The 21,548-nt window shown below is 37.4% G+C and overlaps 1 protein-coding gene across 2 annotated transcripts; it reads right to left on the bottom strand.

Moving 5' to 3' along the window:
* Positions 1-871: 871 nt before the first annotated feature.
* Positions 872-20,390, bottom strand: LOC106055193 (tetraspanin-18-like). 2 transcript variants are annotated; one of them, XM_056011350.1, is made up of 12 exons: positions 20,242-20,390; positions 19,428-19,562; positions 17,930-17,993; positions 17,357-17,535; positions 16,076-16,184; positions 14,877-14,951; positions 12,597-12,704; positions 11,243-11,344; positions 10,185-10,313; positions 5,722-5,808; positions 3,864-4,075; positions 872-2,388 (listed from the first exon to the last, which is right to left on the bottom strand). In XM_056011350.1, coding segments are annotated over exons 3-12 (1,050 nt in total). In that variant the 5' UTR covers positions 17,978-17,993; positions 19,428-19,562; positions 20,242-20,390; the 3' UTR covers positions 872-2,387. The 2 variants fall into 2 exon arrangements, with proteins under 2 accessions (XP_055867325.1, XP_055867324.1); XM_056011349.1 differs by having other exon boundaries at positions 19,432-19,562.
* Between the last annotated feature and the right edge of the window lie 1,158 nt (positions 20,391-21,548).

The following is a 21,548-nucleotide window of genomic DNA, read 5'->3' as shown; positions in this document are numbered from 1 at the left end:
TCAGAAATAAAAGTGACTACATCTTAGCCTCAAACCTGGAAGGCAGGACATTGTAGAGGGCAGGGTTTAAAGCTGCGCTCATAGCGACAACAGTACCTAGTGCATAACATACAACCAGACAGCCGTGCTATCTTCTTATTCACTACTTTGGAATTCAGATCAAAATAATAAAACAATTGTAAGAAGCAAAAAACTTTTTGACCAAAAACAAAATAAACCAACAACATTAAGTACACAATGAAGGGAGTTTGTGTTTTACAAACCTCTGGACAGACCCTTGAGGGCCAGTCTATGCACAAACATTATGTTGCGAATAAACTCATTGAAAAAAATATAGTTCACACATTTGACATGGACGGGCACTATGAGACCATTCTTTTATCCTATACAGAATAGAAGTCTGTTGCTATTGATAAAATGTCACGTGTGGGTTTCAAGTAGGTTCCATCGAATGGCCAACATTTGGGTTGGAAGAAAAGTTGATGAGAATCATGAGATTGTCTGCTGTTGTGTTAATACGAAATTCGAGAAAACGTTTAATAATTGTGAAAAAACATTTTCAGAATGAACACATATTTTTAAATATATCATTGAATTATTAAACAAAGGCGATAACAGGATTCCAGGTTCCAGGCGGTGAGAAAAGGAACAAACAAACTTTAATTAAAAAACATACCAACAAACAAACTTTAATTAAAAAACATACCAACAAACAAACTTTAATTGAAAAACATACCAACAAATAAACTTTAATTAAAAAACATACCAACAAACAAACTTTAATTGAAAAACATACCAACAAACAAACTTTAATTGAAAAAACAAACAAACAAACAAACTTTAATTGAAAAAGATACAAGCAAGACATAGGTGATACTTCATTTTTTAATGGGCTCATTGTTTCCTTGTGTCTAGTGTTCAACTATAATACTAATTACATCATGCTTCGAAGGAGCTACAGTGCATTAGAACTAAACAGTAACAGCACAGTGAAAACTCCTTAGCCACATAGTAACATCCTAACTGCACACTAACAACTCCATAGCTACACAGTAACAAACATAGTAACAGCACAGTAACATCTCCTTAGCTACACAGTAACAACATAGTAACTACACACTAACTCCATAGCTACACAGTAACAAACAGAGTAACAGCACAGGAACATCTCCATAGCTACAACATAGTAACTAAACACTTAACAACTGATTAGCTTCACAGTAAGTACACATTAACCAGACGCCAACTACAGGCTAACTACATAGTAACAACATAGTAACTAAACATAAATCACACAAAGGCCTCTCATAGCTCTCTTTAGTCAGTTTAAAATATATTACTTACAATGTATTCTTCTTTTCGTATAACTATCCAGTAACAAAAGCTCTGACTTGAAAATAGAAATTCACAAAAAGACGTATTCTCTTCATAACGTTTTCTGCTATCAATGTTTCTATTTCAAAGAGAAACTAGTGACCCAGTTGAACACACTACAGCGTACCAAATAAAAGGTCTTATTAACCGGTAATTCTTGAGACATTTTCACTTTCGCTTTGTTCATATTTGTATAAGTTCATATTGGTATATGTTTATATATGTATATATATGTATATATTTATAGATTAAAGACTTAATTCCTAAGTTTGTTTAATTATAAAAAATCTGCTATTAATACCTTCATTAAATAAACGTTCCTATTAGGGTTCACACACAGGCGCACACACACATACACACACTCATTTAAACACCCCCCTTTCGAATGATTTCTTTGTAAAAAAAATTGTCTAAAATGTGTACATCTACGTGTACACCCGTTGAAGCCTACGTGGTAGTTGTATAGAAATATAACTTTACTGTACGCATTCAAAGGAATGCACTATTGCTAAGATTGTACAATAGTATATCTGTACAAAATGTACATACAAGACCCGCATCTCCTATACAAAATTTCTCCATCCATAATTTAATCGTAATAAATGTACTAATTATTTCTGAAAGCAAAGTGTATTGACTTCTTGATGTATGAAAGTAATTTTGTTTTACAATTACAGAACTAGTTTTCTGAAAAACTTTGGACTTAAAAAAAAACAAAACATTAGTCTTGAAACTAGACATCCATTGTCCAGCAAAAAAAAAGTTGTAACATTCTAGAGATCCAGAGTGATTGTGTTTGCTCACTTTGGATTAATACACTACTGATGACAGACTGTACGCACAATCATTGAAAGATGGTAGATGGAACACACAATCATTGAACGATGGAACACACAATCATTGATTGATGACGTAATCGCTGTATGGGAATGACAATCCTAGAAGAGTGAGGACAACTCCTTAATCGACACACAAGTTTTGGCCACTTCCCAAATGTACAGGATGGTAAAGAATCTGTAATGTTAAAAGCACACCTCAATATGTTGTTGATAGTCATAAGTAAAGATTTCTAGATTTCATTAGGAAACAATGAACAATTCAACGTTGGATTTTGAGCTTTAAACAAGGTTAAGAAGGAAGACTTGGAATGACCCTCTTCTCTCTCTCTCCCCTTCTCTTTCTCTGGAACCCATCTCTGTTTTAAAACCCTTGACCACCTTTTCTTTCTGCGCAACGTAAGGTTGTCCTACATAGTTATGACCCTTGGCAATTGATCCCAGAGACAAACGAATTCACCGATCTGTGTAACTTCTAGTTAAGTTCTATGAAAACGCAGGTTAAAGGTTAAATATATTCACACCAATGGCGAAAACGTCACTGGCGGACAACTCCTAGATACTTACTGCAATAATAAAGAAGCAACCATTTAAAAATTACTAAAAAAAACAAGCTTATCTGAGGATAAGAGTCCCACATTGACTGCAATGTATTCTAGCGCTGTAATATTTATTCCCCGTTTCGATATCAAACACAATTAATTAATTACTAATATTTAACTTAATTAAATGTACAATTTTTGGCTTGATTCATGTTTTGTCAATGACAATGAATAATTGTGCTAAATTTCAACTTGATTTGAGACTGGAAAGTGGGAGAACTAACGTGTTTAAATTTTGTACCGGACATAATGAGTTGATATAAGCCTTGTAAAAACAGTTCTGTTGTTAGACATGACAAAAGTTAGGCTCCTTTGTCCATGTCAGTAATACCCTTGACTTGATGAACTGCCAAGATGACTTCATATTTGAAACATTATATCAAATGGTTATCGTCCAAACCTAGCATTGAATATATTGAAAGTCGCCGCCCAAACATTAAGGGTTAAACATCGTATTGAAGGCTATTACCCAAAGTGTTTAACATCAAATTTAAGGTTATTGCCAAAAGTGTTAAACGCGCTGAAGGATATTGCCCAAAGTGTTAAATATCATATTGAAAGTTATTGCCCAAATTATTGATGGTTATTGTTCAAAGTGGTAAAAATATTGAAGGATATTGCCCAAAGTGTTAAATATCATATTGAAGATTAGTGCCTAAGTGGTAAACATCATTTTGAAGATTATTGCCTAAGTGGTAAACATCATATTGAAGATTAGTGCCTGAGTGGTAAACATCATATTGAAGATTATTGCCTAAGTGGTAAACATCATATTGAAGATTAGTGCCTAAGTGGTAAACATCATATTGAAGATTAGTGCCTAAGTGGTAAACATCATATACAAGTTAACATTTAAAACGTAGTGTTTATTCTTGATCACGTGACACCTATGAACCTCAATCAACTTTACTGTGCACGTCTTTCAAAAGCTATGACAAAAAGAATTTCTTTTGAAATCGTCTGCACTCTAATACAAACCGAAAAGCTATTTGCAAGCGCCATCTTGTGACGTACGAATTGGGAAACAGGCGTGACACGATGGTATACTTACTACCAAATCTCAGTGGATTTAATCCGGTTGACGTCCGGGTGATCAAACGTGCTAGGCCTGGCGTGGGCCACAAATTTCTCCTCCTCAATCTCCGGTTCAACTATTTTGGGTAGGCTGACGACAGGTTCTGGAGGCGGCGGGGGTGGTGGCGGGGGCTCCTCCACAACTGGAGGCGTGAACTTGACAAGTATGCCGAAGACGATTTGGAGCATCTGGTTGTTGGATTCAAACCATGGTTTAATAGAAACATCGCAAGTGTACAGTGGCAGGAAGTAGGAGATACACTGAATAGAACTGGACAAAACTTTCTTGCATCCACCTTCCTTCCCCCCCCCCAAAACAATTTCCCATTCATTTAACCTTTAAACTTTCTTATTTCAAGTTTCTCATGACATGTTTCTAGATAAAGTCTTAGGAATTTGTGAATTTTCAAAGAATTTTCGTTTTTTTTTTAACCAGAGTTGGCATTTTAAAGTTCATTATGATTAAAAAAAAGATTTTCAGGAAAAGATTTCTTATTTCCCAAATGCACATTGGAGATTTTCTCGATAATCGAAACAATGCCAAGGACGCTACATTGAACTGAAGTCTTACCAAGTAAATACTAAAGTAATGCGTGGCAGTTGATCTTTGTTTCAAAAATTTCGTTAGCTCAGTGATTCCCAAACTTGTCCATTAATGGAACACTCCGCGAGTTATGAGTATTTGGTGGAACACACCGAAAGTTCTGAGTATTTGGTGGAACACTTTGCTTATTTTTTTTTAGAGAGATTAATTCACTTGGTGGCTTATTAGCTAATTATTCCAGTTCGTGGAACACCTTAGCCAGGCCTCGTGGAACCACTAGGGTTCCGCGGAACACAGTTTGGGAAACACTGCGCTAGCTATTAGCTCATTTGTTTTAAAATAAGTCATTGAATGAAAGTCTTCCTCCACATTGAAATGATTGTCTGCTACAAGCTTAGGAAATTTGATAATTATATTATTAGCTAAAAGGTGCACACAATTATCATATACCGTTAAAAAACAGTTTTTCAATACTCCACTAGTACGCCGGATACACCAAACAAGAACAAATAAATTATTTACTTTAAAAAAATAACAACAAAGCTTATATTAAGATTACTTGTATCAAATAGTCTGGATCAGTCATGTCATTAAATTTTTAATAGATCTAGAATAACAACAAAATCGCATTTGTAAAAATAAACAAAGGGTGAGGGGAACGATCTGAATTCGAATTAACGGCTGAAGCCTTACCGAGCTTCTTAGGCCAACACGGTAACCACTCTGCTAATGGAAAGTTTATGAACATGGAGGATTGTATAGTTATCTATTGTTTCTATAATCTCGACCTATTTTTCAGGTTTGTGTTCACTAAGAGTCAGACGACGACCTATAAAGGAGATTAATTTAGCTTATTCAGCCACTTCAGTCAATAACAATTTCTTTCCCTTGTTCGAGAAGTACACTGCACTAGCGGCCTGCTTATTATCTGCCTTGGTGATGCCCATAGACAAGACTTCCTCAGCATATGGTATGCAAATCAATGCCGAAAAAAACACAAATTATGACATCTGCATCAGTGACAATACTTTCCGGTAAGGAAGAATAAATAATTGTCAAGAAGTATTATAATTAATTGTAAACATTCTCAGTCTGATGATCATTTCAGATACATTTTTGCGGATATCGGTCGTTTTATAATCAAATATTTTACGTTGTCAATACATTTATAAAACTGTCATGGGAACAGGAAAGGGTAGTTAATGTCACATGTCATAGAAATATGTTTTCCTAGGCATGCTGTGACTGGCAGTGAGTGACCATGTTAGACGTGGCGTGTAGTGAGCCCTACCTCCCATACTATGATGAAGAGCAGTATGCCCATGATCGTGTGACCTGAATTATCGGAGACCTGTTCAAACATGACTCTGTAACAGCCCTGGCAAAGAAAAAACAAAACAACAAGCAAAATATAAAAAAAAAATTCCCTTTAAACAAAATAATCTAAAGGGGAAGAACTCCGTCTTTAAAACTATATCTAATAATAATGTACACGTTATTTCCCTTATTCGGTAACAAACAAAATAATTAATTACCTATAATTAATTGAATAATTGAGTAATTTTGTTTATTGATTCATGTTTCGTTAGTTACAATAAATAATTGTTTAAAGTATCAACTTATCGAAGAATGTGTGAGGGAGAAATAGCGTTAACAATTGTTTAACCAATTTAGCAATATCTGTGAAAACTGAAGATATAGTTTCCCTTGTTGATATTAATTGTATTATTATTGTAGTAATTGTATTAATGGTTACTCTTTTTTTATTCATGTCTTGTCTATGTCAATGAATTATTGTGCGAAGATTCAGCTTGATCCGAGAATGGGTGTAAGAGAAATAACTTTTTACCAGACAGACAGAGTGAGTTGATATGAGCTTTGAACTATGCGACTAAGAAGTGGTATAATGCGACAAGGGCGCCTTTTGTCCGCCTGAAGTTACCTCATTCAGTGTCCAGATTAACACCAATATGCAACGTGACTAGCTGTAAAGCTGAAACTAAATAGCTGTAGCTGTGTAGCTTAGCTGTGTTTTTCTAACTAACAAATCAAAAGTCATTATAAAGAAAAAAAAGGTAAAGTTCCCCGTTCAGACCTTGTGGCATATAAATGATGTAAAGGGAAATTGTTTCTGTGGCCTACGGTTAACAGAGGTGTCATGTGGCCAGCACAACGCCCAACCGTCTTGACTTTTCCCCAACTAATGTCAGGTACCTATTAGAGCTGGGTGGACTCAGAAGAGCCCATAAATCCCGAAATTAAAAACTCAAGTCTTCACTAGGATTCGAACCCGGGACCACCGGTTCTGAAGCCAAGCGTTTTACCGCCTAGCCACAGATGTTATGAGAAAGTAATACTATCGCTTGTCACGACCAGGTACTGGAGGCACTGGCGGATCCAGGGGGGGGGGGCGGTAGGGGCGATCGCCCCCCCCCCCCACTCGGCCGACCCCCCCCCCCCCACGAAGGGGGGGGGGCGGACGAACTTTAGTATAAAATTAACACGATTTGTATACGAATTTATTAATTATGTTAAAAATATATATTAATTATTTATATTTCAACCTATTTTTAAATTATTTCGCCCCCCCCCTCTAGTATGTTGGCTGATTTGGTGGGGTCGGGAGGGGGCGATGGTATCAATCCCGCCCCCCCCCCTTACACTTTCGAGTGGGGGGGGGGCGGTCAAATTTATTTGATATTTTAACCGATCTTTTTATTATGTCGTTCCCTGTTTGCCGATTGGGGGGGGGGGGGAAGGGGGACGAATACCTCTACTGCCCTTCCCACCTAAACCCTTTGAGTGGGGGGAGGGCGGTCCGTTTTTATGGAGAAATCATAGTTTGTGAACAAAATTAGTTGAACTTGAATTAATATATAAATTTTATATTATGTCGCTCCCTTTCTGGTATTTTGGCCGATTCGGTGGGGTGAGGGGGGGGCGATTGCATGTACTGCCCTCCCCACTCTAGCCCTTTGAGTGCTGGGGGGGCGGTCCTATTTTTGTGGAGAATCATAGTTTGTGAATAAAATTAGTTGAATATCTATATAATATAAACTACGTATTGATATGTGACCCATTGTATATTATGTCGTACCACACTCTAATCTCAAATTGTATCATTAGTAAATTTAAATGAAAAAGGGTTGTACCAGGTGGGAGGGGCGATACACGCAATCGTATTTCCCCCATCGAACAAATCAATACTTTTTCTTTTTGTATTATAGTTAAGAAATTACACATTTAAAAAAAATCTGTCATTAATATAATTTATATATACTATAAATTAAATTCTTATATCGAGTCGCCCCATACCTATTCTTTAATGCCAAATGCAATCTTTAGCAGAAATGATTAAAGGAGCGAGGATTAATCGTTTTCACTCTACCGCCATTCCCATTCACATGAATTTATCATAATTATTTTAAGAAAGACTTTGCATTGGAAAAGTTAGAATTCAAACGAAATTTTTCAGTATAAGAGTCATGATTGAGATGAGTTCTAAACTCAAATAATATTTTTATAGTCGCCTTTTCCCAACCTTTACTCAATCTGTTATTTTTCTAGCTAAAAATTTTGGAACTATAACTCACAATTCATACTACAGTTTTCTTGAATACTATTTATCGAATAAGTTTTTTTTTCGGCGGAGATCCTCAAAGCAAAAATCTAAATACGTGGGGTATCCTATCTTTTCAAGGAACAAATCGGTTTTATTTGCAATGTATTATGGGTCTATAAATTCAAATTAGAATATTTTTAAAGTACAACATTATTCAAAAGGTCCTTTCTTAATAGTATGAATAATGAGCTTTAGGTCAGGAGAATGTTTTTCTGCAGTGAAGAATGCAAGAAAACGCTTTTGGCGTCGGGGCTTCGCCACGAACTCCATTTATGACTAATGATTTGTAGATGTCAGGAGAATGCGTTTCTGCAATGAAGAATGCAAGAAAACGCTTTTGGCGTTAGGGCTTCGCCCCGAACTCCATTTATGAATAATGAGTTGTAGATGTCAGGAGAATGCATTTCTGCAGTGAAGAATGCAAGAAAACGCTTTTGGCGTCGGGGCTTCGCCGCGAACTCCATTGATGAATAATGAGCTGTACTTGTCAGGAGAATGCGTTTCTGCAATGAAGAATGCAAGAAAACGCTTATGGCGTCGGGGCTTCGCCCCGAACTTCATTGATGAATTATGAGCTGTACTTGTCAGGAGAATGCGTTTCTGCAGTGAATAATGCAAAAAAAACGCTTTTGGCGTCGGGGCTTGGCCCCGAACTCCGTTGATGAATAATGAGCTGTAGATGTCAGGAGAATACGTTTTTGTAGTGAAAAAAGCAAGAAAACGCTTTTGGCGTCGGGGCTTCGCCCCGAACTCCACAAGAGGACCTTAAAGTGCTGCCCCAATTGTTTTGTTTTTCGCCGAAGGTTGAGAAATGCTGCTTTTTTTATTCTCATATATATATATATATATGTGTGTGTGTGTGTGTGTGTGTATGTGTGCTGTACGCACGTTTATGCGTAGGCTTAGGGTTTACTGGACGTTAGGGTTAGGGTTTGGAAAAAAATCGCCCCCCCCCCCAGTCCAAAGTTCTGGATCCGCTAGTGACTGGAGGGCACATTTAAAATATATTTCTCTATACAACTTATATGCTTGTTAATTTTAGCATTTAAATGTTAATTCATTGGGCCTATTATTATTATGGAGAGTACTATAATTTTAATATGTTTAATAGGCATTTAATTTAGACATGCGCAGAGGTAGTGTTGTGTTTTATGTTGCGGATGTTTTGTCAGAATTGAAGATTATTTCAACCTAGCCCCTCCCACAGCACGGAAGGGGATGGGTGGTGGCAGGCTTCGAACCAGCAACCACCGAGACGACATTCCAGAGCGCTTACCCCACGACCAGCCATTCCGATCAGTATCATTAATGTACATACATGACTTCAAGGTACAGTGGCTGGAGCACTAAGAAAGGGTCCACCAAATAAAGTCTGGCTGGATAACGTAAAAGAATGGACCGGCCTCTCTCTTGATATCCCGCTAAGAACAACTGCTGACCGGTAAAAGTGGTAGGATGTGGTGACGCAAACTGTCGCAGCACCCCCTACGACGAAAGTCAAGGGACAGATGAGATGAGAGAGAAAAACAAATGGAGCCCCTTTCCCAGGTCTCTATCTACGGCACTGCCTAAAAATATGTGTACATCTTCCCTGGGCATGCTACCCTGTCTCATAGTGGCGTCCGCGTGGAAACGATCGTAGGAGGAAACGATTAGGCTAAAGGGTAGCAAAACAAGACTCCCGTTGGGGTGCCTAAGGGGGTGCGAGAGCATCCTTACTGCATTGCGCTGAGTTGTAAAAAAGCTCTCACAACCTCCCACAACAATCCAGGCGCTGTTCCTCAAGGGGCCGTTACATAAGTGGCGTGTCCCGAATGGTTAGCCTGGTATAGAAAAGGAAAATGGCGGGGGTCTTAGTGTACGCGCCTCTTGCCGTGAGTCTGACCCACCCGCCAGACAGAACAGTGTACACTGTACTCATTCAGGCCGGTGAGAGAGAGCTCTTGTTCACTTTTGCTGGCCTAGAGTTCCAAGAGCCGAAGGCTCAGCTCGACCTGACAGTTTCAAGAAGAAGAAGAAGAAGAAGAAGAAGTACATCTCCAATTTCCCGTCGTTTGATTGTGAACCTCTCACTCGTGTACAGTTCCAAGCAACACCGCCAAATAAAAGAATACATTGAATGATTGAGTTACCTTGGAGCTCACTGCAGACGTGCCTGTGCCAGAGGCTCCCATCTGGGCACAGCGTGTGAGTGCTATGTAGTTGGCATCAGTGCAAGATGTGCAGAAGTAGCGGTTCTTTCGACAACAAGACGGTGGAACCTGCAAATACAATTCAAATAGAAACAATACTTTGAAAAAAATAAACAAAGCTTATATTGCGTTGAAGTAGCATCAATTATTTTGAATCAACCATGTAATGAACTTTTTAATTGATCTAATCTAGTCTAACAAAAATACATTTGTGAAATTGGAACTATTTTTATTCATTGTTTTTGTTTAGTGCAACTTTCATGCTTATAGCAAGCGCAGTGCGCTGTGGTCCAATCACTTTTGTGGACCAGAATTGGGGAGAGGATGGAGGGGTATCTGAGGTGTCCATGCTACTTGTTCAAAATCAATGTAAAAAAAAAAGGTTTCTCAAGTCTGAATTCGAACTCGGGTTCTCGAGCTTCCATCATGGAATTCCGACGCGTTAGTTACTGAGCTATAAAAGCACATATAAAGATCGAACTTTTTTTATAGTCTAAAATAGTCTATAGTTTAAAATTTTTAGAGGGAGAAATAGACAGACTATGTAGTGGGCTGAATGTCCCGGCAGTTTCCAATATAATTATTGTGCATGAGGTTTTGAAATTGAATTCTAATGTGTATTCTACCTTGGCATTCAGTTTGACTTTATAATGTTATGATTTTAATAAATATGATTATGCAATTCTTTATGAGTGTTTTTTTTTTAATTTGTATTCTGTATTTAGCATCCAACGCCAGAGTCAGAATTAGATTTGATGTTGACTAGCAGGCACTCTACATTTTTTAAACTTTATTTGCTTTGAATATTTTAAACTTTAAGGAGCATTTTAAAACGTTTTACAACTATAGTGGAATATCTTTTTGTGTTATATTAATACTTTGAGGACATTTCATACCAGTGAAACCCTACACCCTTGTGTCTCCTACCGCTGCACTACTTGTTGCGCGAATGCTTCCAAATCCACACACCCAATGTCTCCTACCGCTGCACTACTTACTGCAAATGACTTGGTGCTGATGGTCTGCTTTGAGTCTGGAAACTTCTCAACGAAGGTTAAATTGTTGAAATCTCTTACGCCGTTGATACCGCAGCATCCCAGCTACAAGAGAGAGAAGTAAAACCAAAATGACTGAGACTGAGCAAAATTATTTTTTTGTTTGGAAAAAGGGGGGGGGGGAGGGACACACGGGCTTACAGAGCGAATTGAGTCAAATCCCACGGAAGAAGCCCTTATGTTGCTTTTTAGTATTCATTTACTTACAAGGCGTCAGCAATGGTATACAAGTGCTATAGCCAAGTGCCTATAAGCAAGCATGATTTTTCAAAAAAATACACTACTTTTAAATGAAGAAATTCAGGGGAGGTAAGTTTTTTTTAAACGGTCACAGACTTCTTCATTAATAACTCAAGCTTCATTCATAGATTCGCGCACTTGTACAAAACAAAATGCATCTAAGGTCACAATGGTAAAAGTATCAATGGCTCAATTTAGAATATATTTTCCATTTACGAACTAACTCATCGAATGATATACTGATTTAAATATTGTTTAAAGTAAAAGAATTTCAATAGGCACCTCGTTTTAGTTGTAAAAAAAAAAAAAAAACTATACGCGTAACGAGCAGCTTTGACATCCATACTCTACACTGGACAGCAATGTAATTTAGACTAAATAGATGACAGGTCTATATCTAGATATAAATGTATTTATGTCTTCATAATTTGAACACCATGTACATCTATAAATTATTAAAGCAATATCTTAGCTTCTGGTCTCTTAAGGGTGCAGATTTATCTATTAAGTTTACGGTAATATCACAATATGAAGTATATTAGACGCGAACAGCATAATGTATCATTACCACTAAACACGAGATTTATTTGAGTAAGTAATACTGATCATTTGGGAGGTTTCCGTGCTGTTTTTAGGCGATCTGATCTGCTTTCAATGGAGCTCTATTTCAAATCCTTATTCCAGAAGAGTTAGAAGAGTCTTATTATTGATGACGTATTGTCCTGTTTGCTTTTAAGTGAAACATAACGCCAAATAATTTGTTAAAATTCTATTATTTTAAACGATCAAAATAAGCTTGAATTTTCCTGGTCGACGGGGGTCGCCTCTGAGATTGTGTGATAACACAAACTCTCTTTGTAATCTTGTTTCAAAACTATATTTTTGAAACGTTTATCTCAATTATAATATACAGTTTTATTTTTAGTAGAATATCTACGCCTCCTCTCATAAAGAGAGTTTAAATTTGGCTAAGATGATAAGGCTTTAAGAGTCTAAACATTGTCACCCCTTTAGTTAGGGCGTTCCGCTTGAATAAAATAGTTCCCTACTATCCTACCGTCATCTGTATTGCGTTGAAGACGAGTGTGAAGGTACTTTTGGTGCCTTCAATGGTGAATTCATTATTTAGTTTGTGTTTGAGTTGAGTCTTGGCTGAATTGTGGAACTGAAAAGACATATAGATTTACATCTACTTATGCTGCAAAGACATAGATCTACCTATCTACCTATGCTGTAAAGACATATACATCCGCCTATGCTGTAAAGACACAGATTTATTTATTTCTACCTACACTGTAAAGATAGATTTACATCCACCTATGCTGCATAGAGGCACACCTGACTAACTTTGCTGTAAAAAGGCATTTGAACAAAACATGAGATGGGGTGCCATTCATTTCTTTGTTCATGTAGTTTGTATATTCAAAGGTACACGCGTACAAATATATAATAGGTACATACAGGTACAGACAGGTACAGACAAGTACAGACAGGTACAGACAAGTACAGACAGGTACAGACAGGTACAGACAGGTACAGACAGGTACAGACAGGTACAGACAGGTACAGACAAGTACAGACAGGTACAGACAAGTACAGACAGGTACAGACAGGTACAGACAAGTACAGACAGGTACAGACAGGTACAGACAGGTACAGACAGGTACAGACAAGTACAGACAGGTACAGACAGGTACAGACAAGTACAGACAGGTACAGACAGGTACAGACAAGTACAGACAGGTACAGACAAGTACAGACAGGTACAGACAGGTACAGACAAGTACAGACAGGCAGTACAATGATATGGCTTGGAATATGGATCAACATCCCCCCCACCCCCCCCAAGAACTTCAAAAATGAGAATACATTTAGTTTTGAATGTTCTACATTTTGAATTCAATCATTTCGTTTGGAGACATAGTTGAGCTGTTTGACGTAGTGGCTGAGTGGTACAGCGCTTGGCTTCCGATCCGAGGGGCCTCGAGTTTGAGCCCGATTGAATGCTGGAATTTGAGCATGGTGATTTTTTAGGACGCCTCTGAGTCCAGCCAACTCTAATTGGTATATGACATACGCTGAAGAAGTTGTGCTGGCCCTATGACACCCTCGTTAACTGCGGCCATAGAAATAGATGAGCTTAACATCACCTGCCACAATAGATCCCAAGGTCGGAAAGGATACTTTTATTTTCACTTTTATTTTACTTGGTTGGGGCTGGCTGGAGATTAGTAAGTAAGGAGATTAGGAGGGATATAAGGGAAAAATTGTGAGAACCTCTGACGACAACGCTGTTGGAAACGGGGGAAAATATATATGTTCTGTGAAAGCCGATGTCCGTAGACGGGAAGAGAGTAACGCCTAAACAAAACAATATAACTGATTGACTGATTTCTTCTTTAATGTTACACGAAACAAACAGCAACTTTTTTGGATTTTAAAACTGTGCCCCAGTTCAGACCAGGTGCTGAATATATTTTAATAGTAACCTCTTTTTTTTAATTGTCATAAGAGTTGAGTCTATGACTCTAGTAACTCTAGGCCTATGGAAGCTTGTCTTAAGAGTTGAGTCTATGACTCTAGCAACTCTAGGCCTATGGAAGCTTGTCCTAAGAGTGGAGTCTAAGACTCCTGGAACTCTAGACCTATGGAAGCTTGGCCTCCATTTGACTGTCTGAACAAATTCTGTCTGAGAAAGATCCAAGCAGATGTAAATTATTACATCCCTATTACCAATGGTTCGTATCCCAGGACTCTCGGATTAAAAGCGAGGCCAAAGACCTGGTACGCCAAGGACCCCCCCCCCCATGCTCCTTCTCTATACCACATCAGATGTACTGGTGTCTGCCAAAAAAAAAGCCCCTCCCCCCCCTCTGAGGAACTGTGTATGGACAGTGACATGTTGGGGCTTTCTTTCAACCCCTCCAGTGCAATGGACTCGTTCCTTGGGCACACTAACGGGGAGGGGGATTTTTTTGTCCAGTTTTCTAAATTTTAACAGTAACCCAGGTGTCTCTATTTTTTAACATTGACCCCAGATGTCTATATTTTTTTTAACATTGATCCAATGTGTCTCTATTTTTTTAACATTGACCCCATGTCTCTATTTTTTAAAGATTGACCCCATGTGTCTATTTTTTAACATTGACCCCATGTCTCTATTTTTTAAAGATTGACCCCATGTCTCTATTTTTTTAACATTGACCCCAGGTGTCTCTATTTTTTAAAGATTGACCCCAGGTGTCTCTATTTTTTAAAGATTGACCCCAGGTGTCTCTATTGTCTTAAAGATTGATCCCATTGATTCTACAGAAGGGAGAGAGACATGTTAACTTACTCCATTTTCTTCTGAAGTGGCTACCTGTACCAAGTAAAACTGTACACTGGTAGCTCCCAGACAGATCACGATAAACTGAAAACATCAACAAAAATTTCTGTTGAAAGTAACAATTTTTTAAAAATATTTTGTTTCAACTTTTTTCCGTTTAGTTTTTTTAAAACTATAATTTAAATGACTCTTTATTTCTAATAGTTTATTCTGATGCTGAAGCTACCATTTTAATGAATATATTTTTTTTCCCTCAGAATTGTTGCCATTGATTTCCCCTTCTTTAGTACCTACAACAGGACGTCAGGGTACTAAAGAATAGTCGCAACACACATTGAAAAACAATTCTTTGAATTATTTGGGCAGAAATATCTTATTATTTCGTCTTTGCTTACTAGGAAATGCATCTAAAATCCAACCTTTGACAAAGCTTATATCAACTTACTCGGCCTGTCTGGTAAAAAGTGTGTACACGTTATTTCTCCCACACCCATACTCTGATCAAGTTAAAATTTCACATAATTATTTATTGGATGGCTGCCTGGTCGTGCGGTTTGCGTGCTGGACTGTCGTTCAGATTTATCGATGTTCCAGGGTTCAAACCCTGCCCGCTCCCATCCCCCGTCGTCCTGCGGGAGGTTTGGACTAGGAAGTAATTATCTTCAACTCTGAAGGAACATCCGAAACATGTAAAACATTTTACAAACAAACATTTTTGACATTGACAAGACATGGATCAATTTAAAAAAAGTAACCAATTAGTCTATTAATTACTGGTAATTAATGATTTCGTTTGAAACCGTCAAGGGAAACTAATCGTTCAGTGTTCACAGTTATGGCTTAATTTATTTGTTTAACTCCCCTTAAATAATTGTTGACGCTATTTCTCCCACAACATTCTTGAACAATTATTTTTATTGTAGCTAACAAAACAGAAATCAATTTTAAGAATACCCAATTAGTCAATTAATTTATAAGTAATTAATTCTTTTGTTTGATATAATATAAGGAAAAAAACGTGTACACTATTGATAGATTTAGTTTTAAGGGCGGAGTTCTTTCCCTTTAGACATGCTATTTTTTTTCTATGGAAGGATTTTTTATATTTTGCTTGGTGGATATAGGCATTAGAACTGTTCTTTCTGTAAAGTAACCCCTGGATTCGAACCAGTGACTTAAAGGTTCAGCGAGAATACGTCAGTACTTACCAAGACAATCAACGGTGTGCTGTGTTTCAGAGCTGCCACAAAGCCGATGGCCGAGAAGACGGTGACAAGAACCCCGGACAGAATGACAAAGGTTCCTATCAGATGAACCCTGGCGTAGTGCAAACATCAACATTGTACTTTCACGCAAGCGAAACACGGTCTGTTAGTTTTAAAAGTTTTATTTCCCTGATATGCTTCTGGGGCGTGGCTGGAACATGTTTATACTAAGAGACCCATGCATAAACTACAATTCAGTGTTTTTTTTTAGGTTCTACTATTTTGTTAAAACACTTCTTATACTTAAAATCGCCAACTATCTTAAAAGTCATGAGACAAAATCTGCAAAATGCCACACTCTCTGTTATCATGCTGGTAAAATAATGAGAAGTCGACAAATAGAAATATTGTCAAGACATTGAGCGGATGATCTATTGGGTATCGAACTTCTGACTGAACTATTTATTCAAATGGAAACAATATCGGGTCTTGGACCGTAATTTCTAATGCCAACACACAATTGAATGTATCAAGCTTCTGACTGGACTATCCATTTCTAATAGAAATAATACTGGCTCTTGGACCGGACTTTCTATCTGATTTATATATATATATATATATATATATATATATATATAATAATGTAAAGGGAATGTATTTATTTCCCCATAGGAATGAAAACCGTTTGACCAGAGTCTTGATAAAACTTGGCTTAAATGTTCCTTGGATAAGGGCGGAGACCGTAGCGTATATTTAATGTCTCTCCCAATTCGGGGGGGGGGGGGGGTAAATAAAACAACAACTTCATTTATCTTTATTAAAGAAGGAAACTACTTGTTGTAACAAAACGGGTAAACACATTTCGCAGTGATTTATATTTGATAGGAATCTGTCGGCTAAACGGGTAAACCCATTTTCATGCTCTACTTTTATTTTCGTGGCAAAATTTAAAAAAAATGTGAAGGGAACATTCGCCAAGTTTGACAAAGCTCTAAATCCGATCCACTAGATCAGTTAACTAAGGCCGGCTAGTTAATAATAAGAATTAAATCAATCAATGAACTGGACTATCTTTTAAAAAAATAAAGCAATAGCAGGCCTTGGACTTTTAGAAAGGATCTAAGGATCTAACTTCAAGCTTCGGAGTAAAATATCTAATGATAACAATCAGACGAGGAATACTCGGGGGGGGGGGGAAACAGAAAGGTGTTTTCCAATTCTAAAACCCATTCTAAAAAAACCCAAAACAAACAAACTGGACAGCACGTACAAAGTGCTACTGACCAGTCTCCTAGATCAATATCCTCGGGTACTTTCTTGGTGACTGGACAAATGCTCTGCCCCGTGGCACTTTTGCAGCTCTCCAGGTCCAGAGTATCCAGCTCTTCAAGCTGAGCGCTTACTAGTTTGCCGAAGTTAAACTTAATGACGGTGCCCATGGCTAGGAACACTATGCCCCAGATCTGAAAAATGATCAATCAATCAATCAATCAATCTCCACCTACCGACCTATAAATCAATCAATCAATATCTATCTATCTATCTATCTATCTATCTATCTATCTATCTATCTATCTATCTATCTATCTATCTATCTATCTATCTATCTATCTATCTATCTATCTATCTATCTATCTATCTATCTATCTATCTATCTATCTATCTATCTATCTATCTATCTATCTATCTATCTATCTATCTATCTATCTATCTATCTATCTATCTATCTATCTATCTATCTATCTATCTATCTATCTATCTATCTTATTATGATTAGGACTTGGGCACAAAAGGTTATTTGTTTCATAGAAGACACAAGACACAGGGCAGAGGCGCCTAACACTCGAATGTACTTACTAAGGAGATAGCCATGGTGACAGCTAGAACGTAATCAAACCTCGCCATATTTGGTGATCAACGTCTGGAAAAAAACAACATGATAAAAACTGTTTTAGTAATTATGTCAACAATAACAACAAACAAACCTGGCCAAAACAAACAACACAACCAAAACAAAACAAAACGAAAACAAACATGACAAAAACATCAAAAAACAAACAAACAACAACAACAACCAAACAAAAAGAAATATAGCACGCAAAGAAACCAAAACAAACAACGTCAAACAAACAAACAAAAACAAAACAACAACGACAAACAAACACGAAAAAAAAAAGAAACAACAGCAAACATGACTAGCAAAGAAAAGAAAAACAAACATGAAACAAATAAAACAAGAAACTAACGACACTAGACAAACAAATCAAAACAGAACGAACAAACAACAGCAAACAAACAAACACAAACAAAACAAACATACCAAAGAACAAAGCCATTCCACTGAAATGTTAATGTAAAATTAATACGTAAGAGAAACTAAAGTCAATGTTTGTCTACTCAAATAATTGACATTTGTAGTGTCTACTCACTTTATTGACATCTCTACAAATAAAAACCCATTTTCTTGTGTAAAATTCCTAGATACTTAGTAAAAGAGTATTCTCTCAGAGACAATATTTCATCACGTGACGTTGTCTAGACTTTCAAGTTTTCGTCGCAAACACAGAAAGAAGTAAGTGAGAAATGATGAGTGTTAGACCGAGACCAATCATTAGAGAAGGCCTGAACACTGACCTGCAACGTCACAACCTGTGGGCAGCTTAGACCAATGGCTCGTTGCCACGTCACAGGTCACTGACCTGCAACGTGGGCAGATTAGACCAATAGCTCGTTGCCACGTCACAGACACAGGATGGTCTCGGTTAGAGCCCTTGCTGGACGAACAGAAGGCATGGGTTAGCCTCTAAGTAGAACCGGAAATCAAGGACGTCCCATCGCCCACCCAAACTTTTACTTATCAGCCCTAACATAGGGGAAAACAAGGTAGTATTGGCTCTTCACCCTTTGACTGTACGCAACCTGTTAGATATGTCTCACTTCAGAACCATGGTGAGACTGTACGCAACCTGTTAGATATGTCTCACTTCATAACCATGGTGAGACTGTACGCAACCTGTTAGATATGTCTCACTTCATAACCATGGTGAGACTGGCAGACGAGAAACGCCAGAGAAGAAAAGCAAGGCTCACGACACTAGCTCCAGCTGGTATAACCTGCCCAGTGTGCAGCCGAACATTCCGGGCTCACATAGGTCTCACCAGCCTCATGAGGAGGCATAGAACCCCAGTGCAAAGCCCTCAACACTCTGGATGACAAAGTGGTCATCATCGAACCACGATGGACGAACTAGATATATATATCTGTCTCACTTAAACACCTTACAAGCCACGAGGACTTGGCCAACTTGAATAGCACCACAAAGAATTAGTGACTTAATTTAAGAAGAATGATTACCTACCTAAGGCTGACCAGTTAGCCCAATGACAGAAATGTACAAAGTCCTAGATCTTATTGCAGGTTAGGTTCCCAGTGTGTTAGACCGATGTGCCAATACTGCTTGTAACAGCTGTGGCTTCTTTCCATTTGCCTCTGAATACAAATAAAAAAAACATTTGAAAATAAACTATTGAACCATGGACTATCAAGAGTCATAACTAGATTATTATGGATGTATCAATTTTTATTTTGGAATAAACATATTCAGAGATATAAAGACGTAATGACTAAAAGATTAATAGCATTCAATAGGAAGCAAGGCTTTCCACATTTAAAAACAGATAAATTAATTAAATAACATACCAAACAACATCAATATGTATAATAATAATAGGAATCCACAAAAGGGCAATGAAAACATTTTGACAAATTTTATTTAGATCTAGTTCAATATAATTATACTGATACTATATCTAATCTAGATGCTATAATGACTATATCTTGAATCTAGAATACCTATTATTTAAATAGATTAGAATATAGATCTAGAATACATATTGATTATATTAAATTTTCAATCTAGATCTACATCTAGAATAGTTTGTATATAAAAAAAGACCTAGATTTAGTTAGTACAAAGTCTAGACTAGACCTTTCTGCCTAGTCTGGAGAGTAGATAATGTCATATCAATATTGAATATCAATATGTATCCACTCTAGAGCTCGATCTAGATCTATAGATCTTCTAGAAAGCTAAGTCTAAATCTAAATTCAGAAGCTGATCTAGAAGAAGCGCCAAGTGATTATATTAAATCCTATGCAATACAAACACCTTAGTAACAAATGCCCCATTTTCAAATCAATGTTCCTAATGTCTTCGATGTATCATACAATCAATGCAAAGGGACGGCGACGGGACTACAGTTCCTTTCAGGATCACACTCAAAGTGAACACAAACAAACTTGCAAGTTGCGCATCGAATTTTCTTTAACTTTGTCTAAATATGACAATGCAGTTTCCCTTCGTAGTCAAATATCGAGAACATGAAATAATTTTGTTGAATGATTTAAAAAGCAAATGTTTGGTCTGAATGCAATAAGAGAAACGAAACACCTGACAGAGCTTTGTTTGTTTTCTTAATAAATACTGAACGCCAAAGGTGAGCTGAAAGGTGATCGGCGTAACAGATGTGCCTTACCCCGGAAACGCTTTAAAGACCACCTTAGGTGCCAGCTTGCTTTCACTGACATAAAAGAGAGCACCTGGCAGCAGGCGGGCTCCGAACGAGACAGGTGGAGATTTCTTGCAAAGGCAGGGGATACACATTTCAGAGACAAAAAAAACAAAACAACCCCACTGCCGAGAACAGACGTAGACTGTGAAAATAGAACCTAAATCGACCATCGTCAGACAAGGGTTATGTCTGCGCTGGATGTGGAAAAATATGTAGTTCGTAGCTGGGACAGCGTAGTCACATGAAATAATACGCTCCTCATTAATCTTCGGACTCGAAGACATGTCTGCTTGTTAGTATTATTAAATGAAAAGGGTCGTGTGGTAAAGCTATTGGCTTTCCAACTGAGGGTTCAGGAGTTCGAACTCCAGACAAGATTTTTAGGACGTCCCGGAGATGGGGAAAGTAAATGCATTGTGCGTGTCATATGACATAACGCGTAGGACGTAATCATCTTCTTTTTTGAAATAACGTCTGTATTATATAAGATAAGAATAGTGAACAAATAGATGCTATCTTACTAGATTTTTCTAAGGCTTTTGACAAAGTTCACCACCATAGTTTGCTTACAAAATAAAAATATTTCGGCATTAATGGTCCACTGCATCAATGGATTAAAGATCTTCTGATAGGGAGAGAACAAACTGTAATAATAAATGGTTCTAAATCAACACCGATAACAGTAAACTCAGGTGTACCTCAAGGAACAGTCTTGGGTCCACTACTATTTTTAATTTACATAAATGATTTACCAAATTGCATTACTTCAGAAACAAAAGTAAGATTATTTGCAGACGATTGCATAATATATAGAACAATAAAAACAACACAAGACACAGATATTTAACAAAGAGAATTAGATGAATTACTGAAATGGAAATCAAATTGGAGCATGTCTTTCCAT

Source organism: Biomphalaria glabrata, chromosome 14, assembly GCF_947242115.1.
Source record: "Biomphalaria glabrata chromosome 14, xgBioGlab47.1, whole genome shotgun sequence".
Classification (NCBI taxonomy): Eukaryota; Metazoa; Mollusca; class Gastropoda; family Planorbidae; genus Biomphalaria; species Biomphalaria glabrata.
The sequence above is the reverse complement of the archived record's forward strand: the minus strand, read 5'-3'. Positions and strand labels throughout refer to the sequence as shown.

What these genes read in the sequence shown, in the direction of transcription:
- LOC106055193 (XM_056011350.1), bottom strand. Translation starts at nt 17,977, where the DNA reads ATGGCGAGGTTTGATTACGTTCTAGCTGTCACCATGGCTATCTCCTTA. An exon ending in CGTCTGCAGTGAGCTCCAAG is followed by an intron (nt 5,809 to 10,184) that starts GTAACTCAATCA and finishes TTTCTTTGCCAG; the next exon opens with GGCTGTTACAGAGTCATGTT. An exon ending in TCTTCATCATAGTATGGGAG is followed by an intron (nt 4,076 to 5,721) that starts GTAGGGCTCACT and finishes TCCAACAACCAG; the next exon opens with ATGCTCCAAATCGTCTTCGG.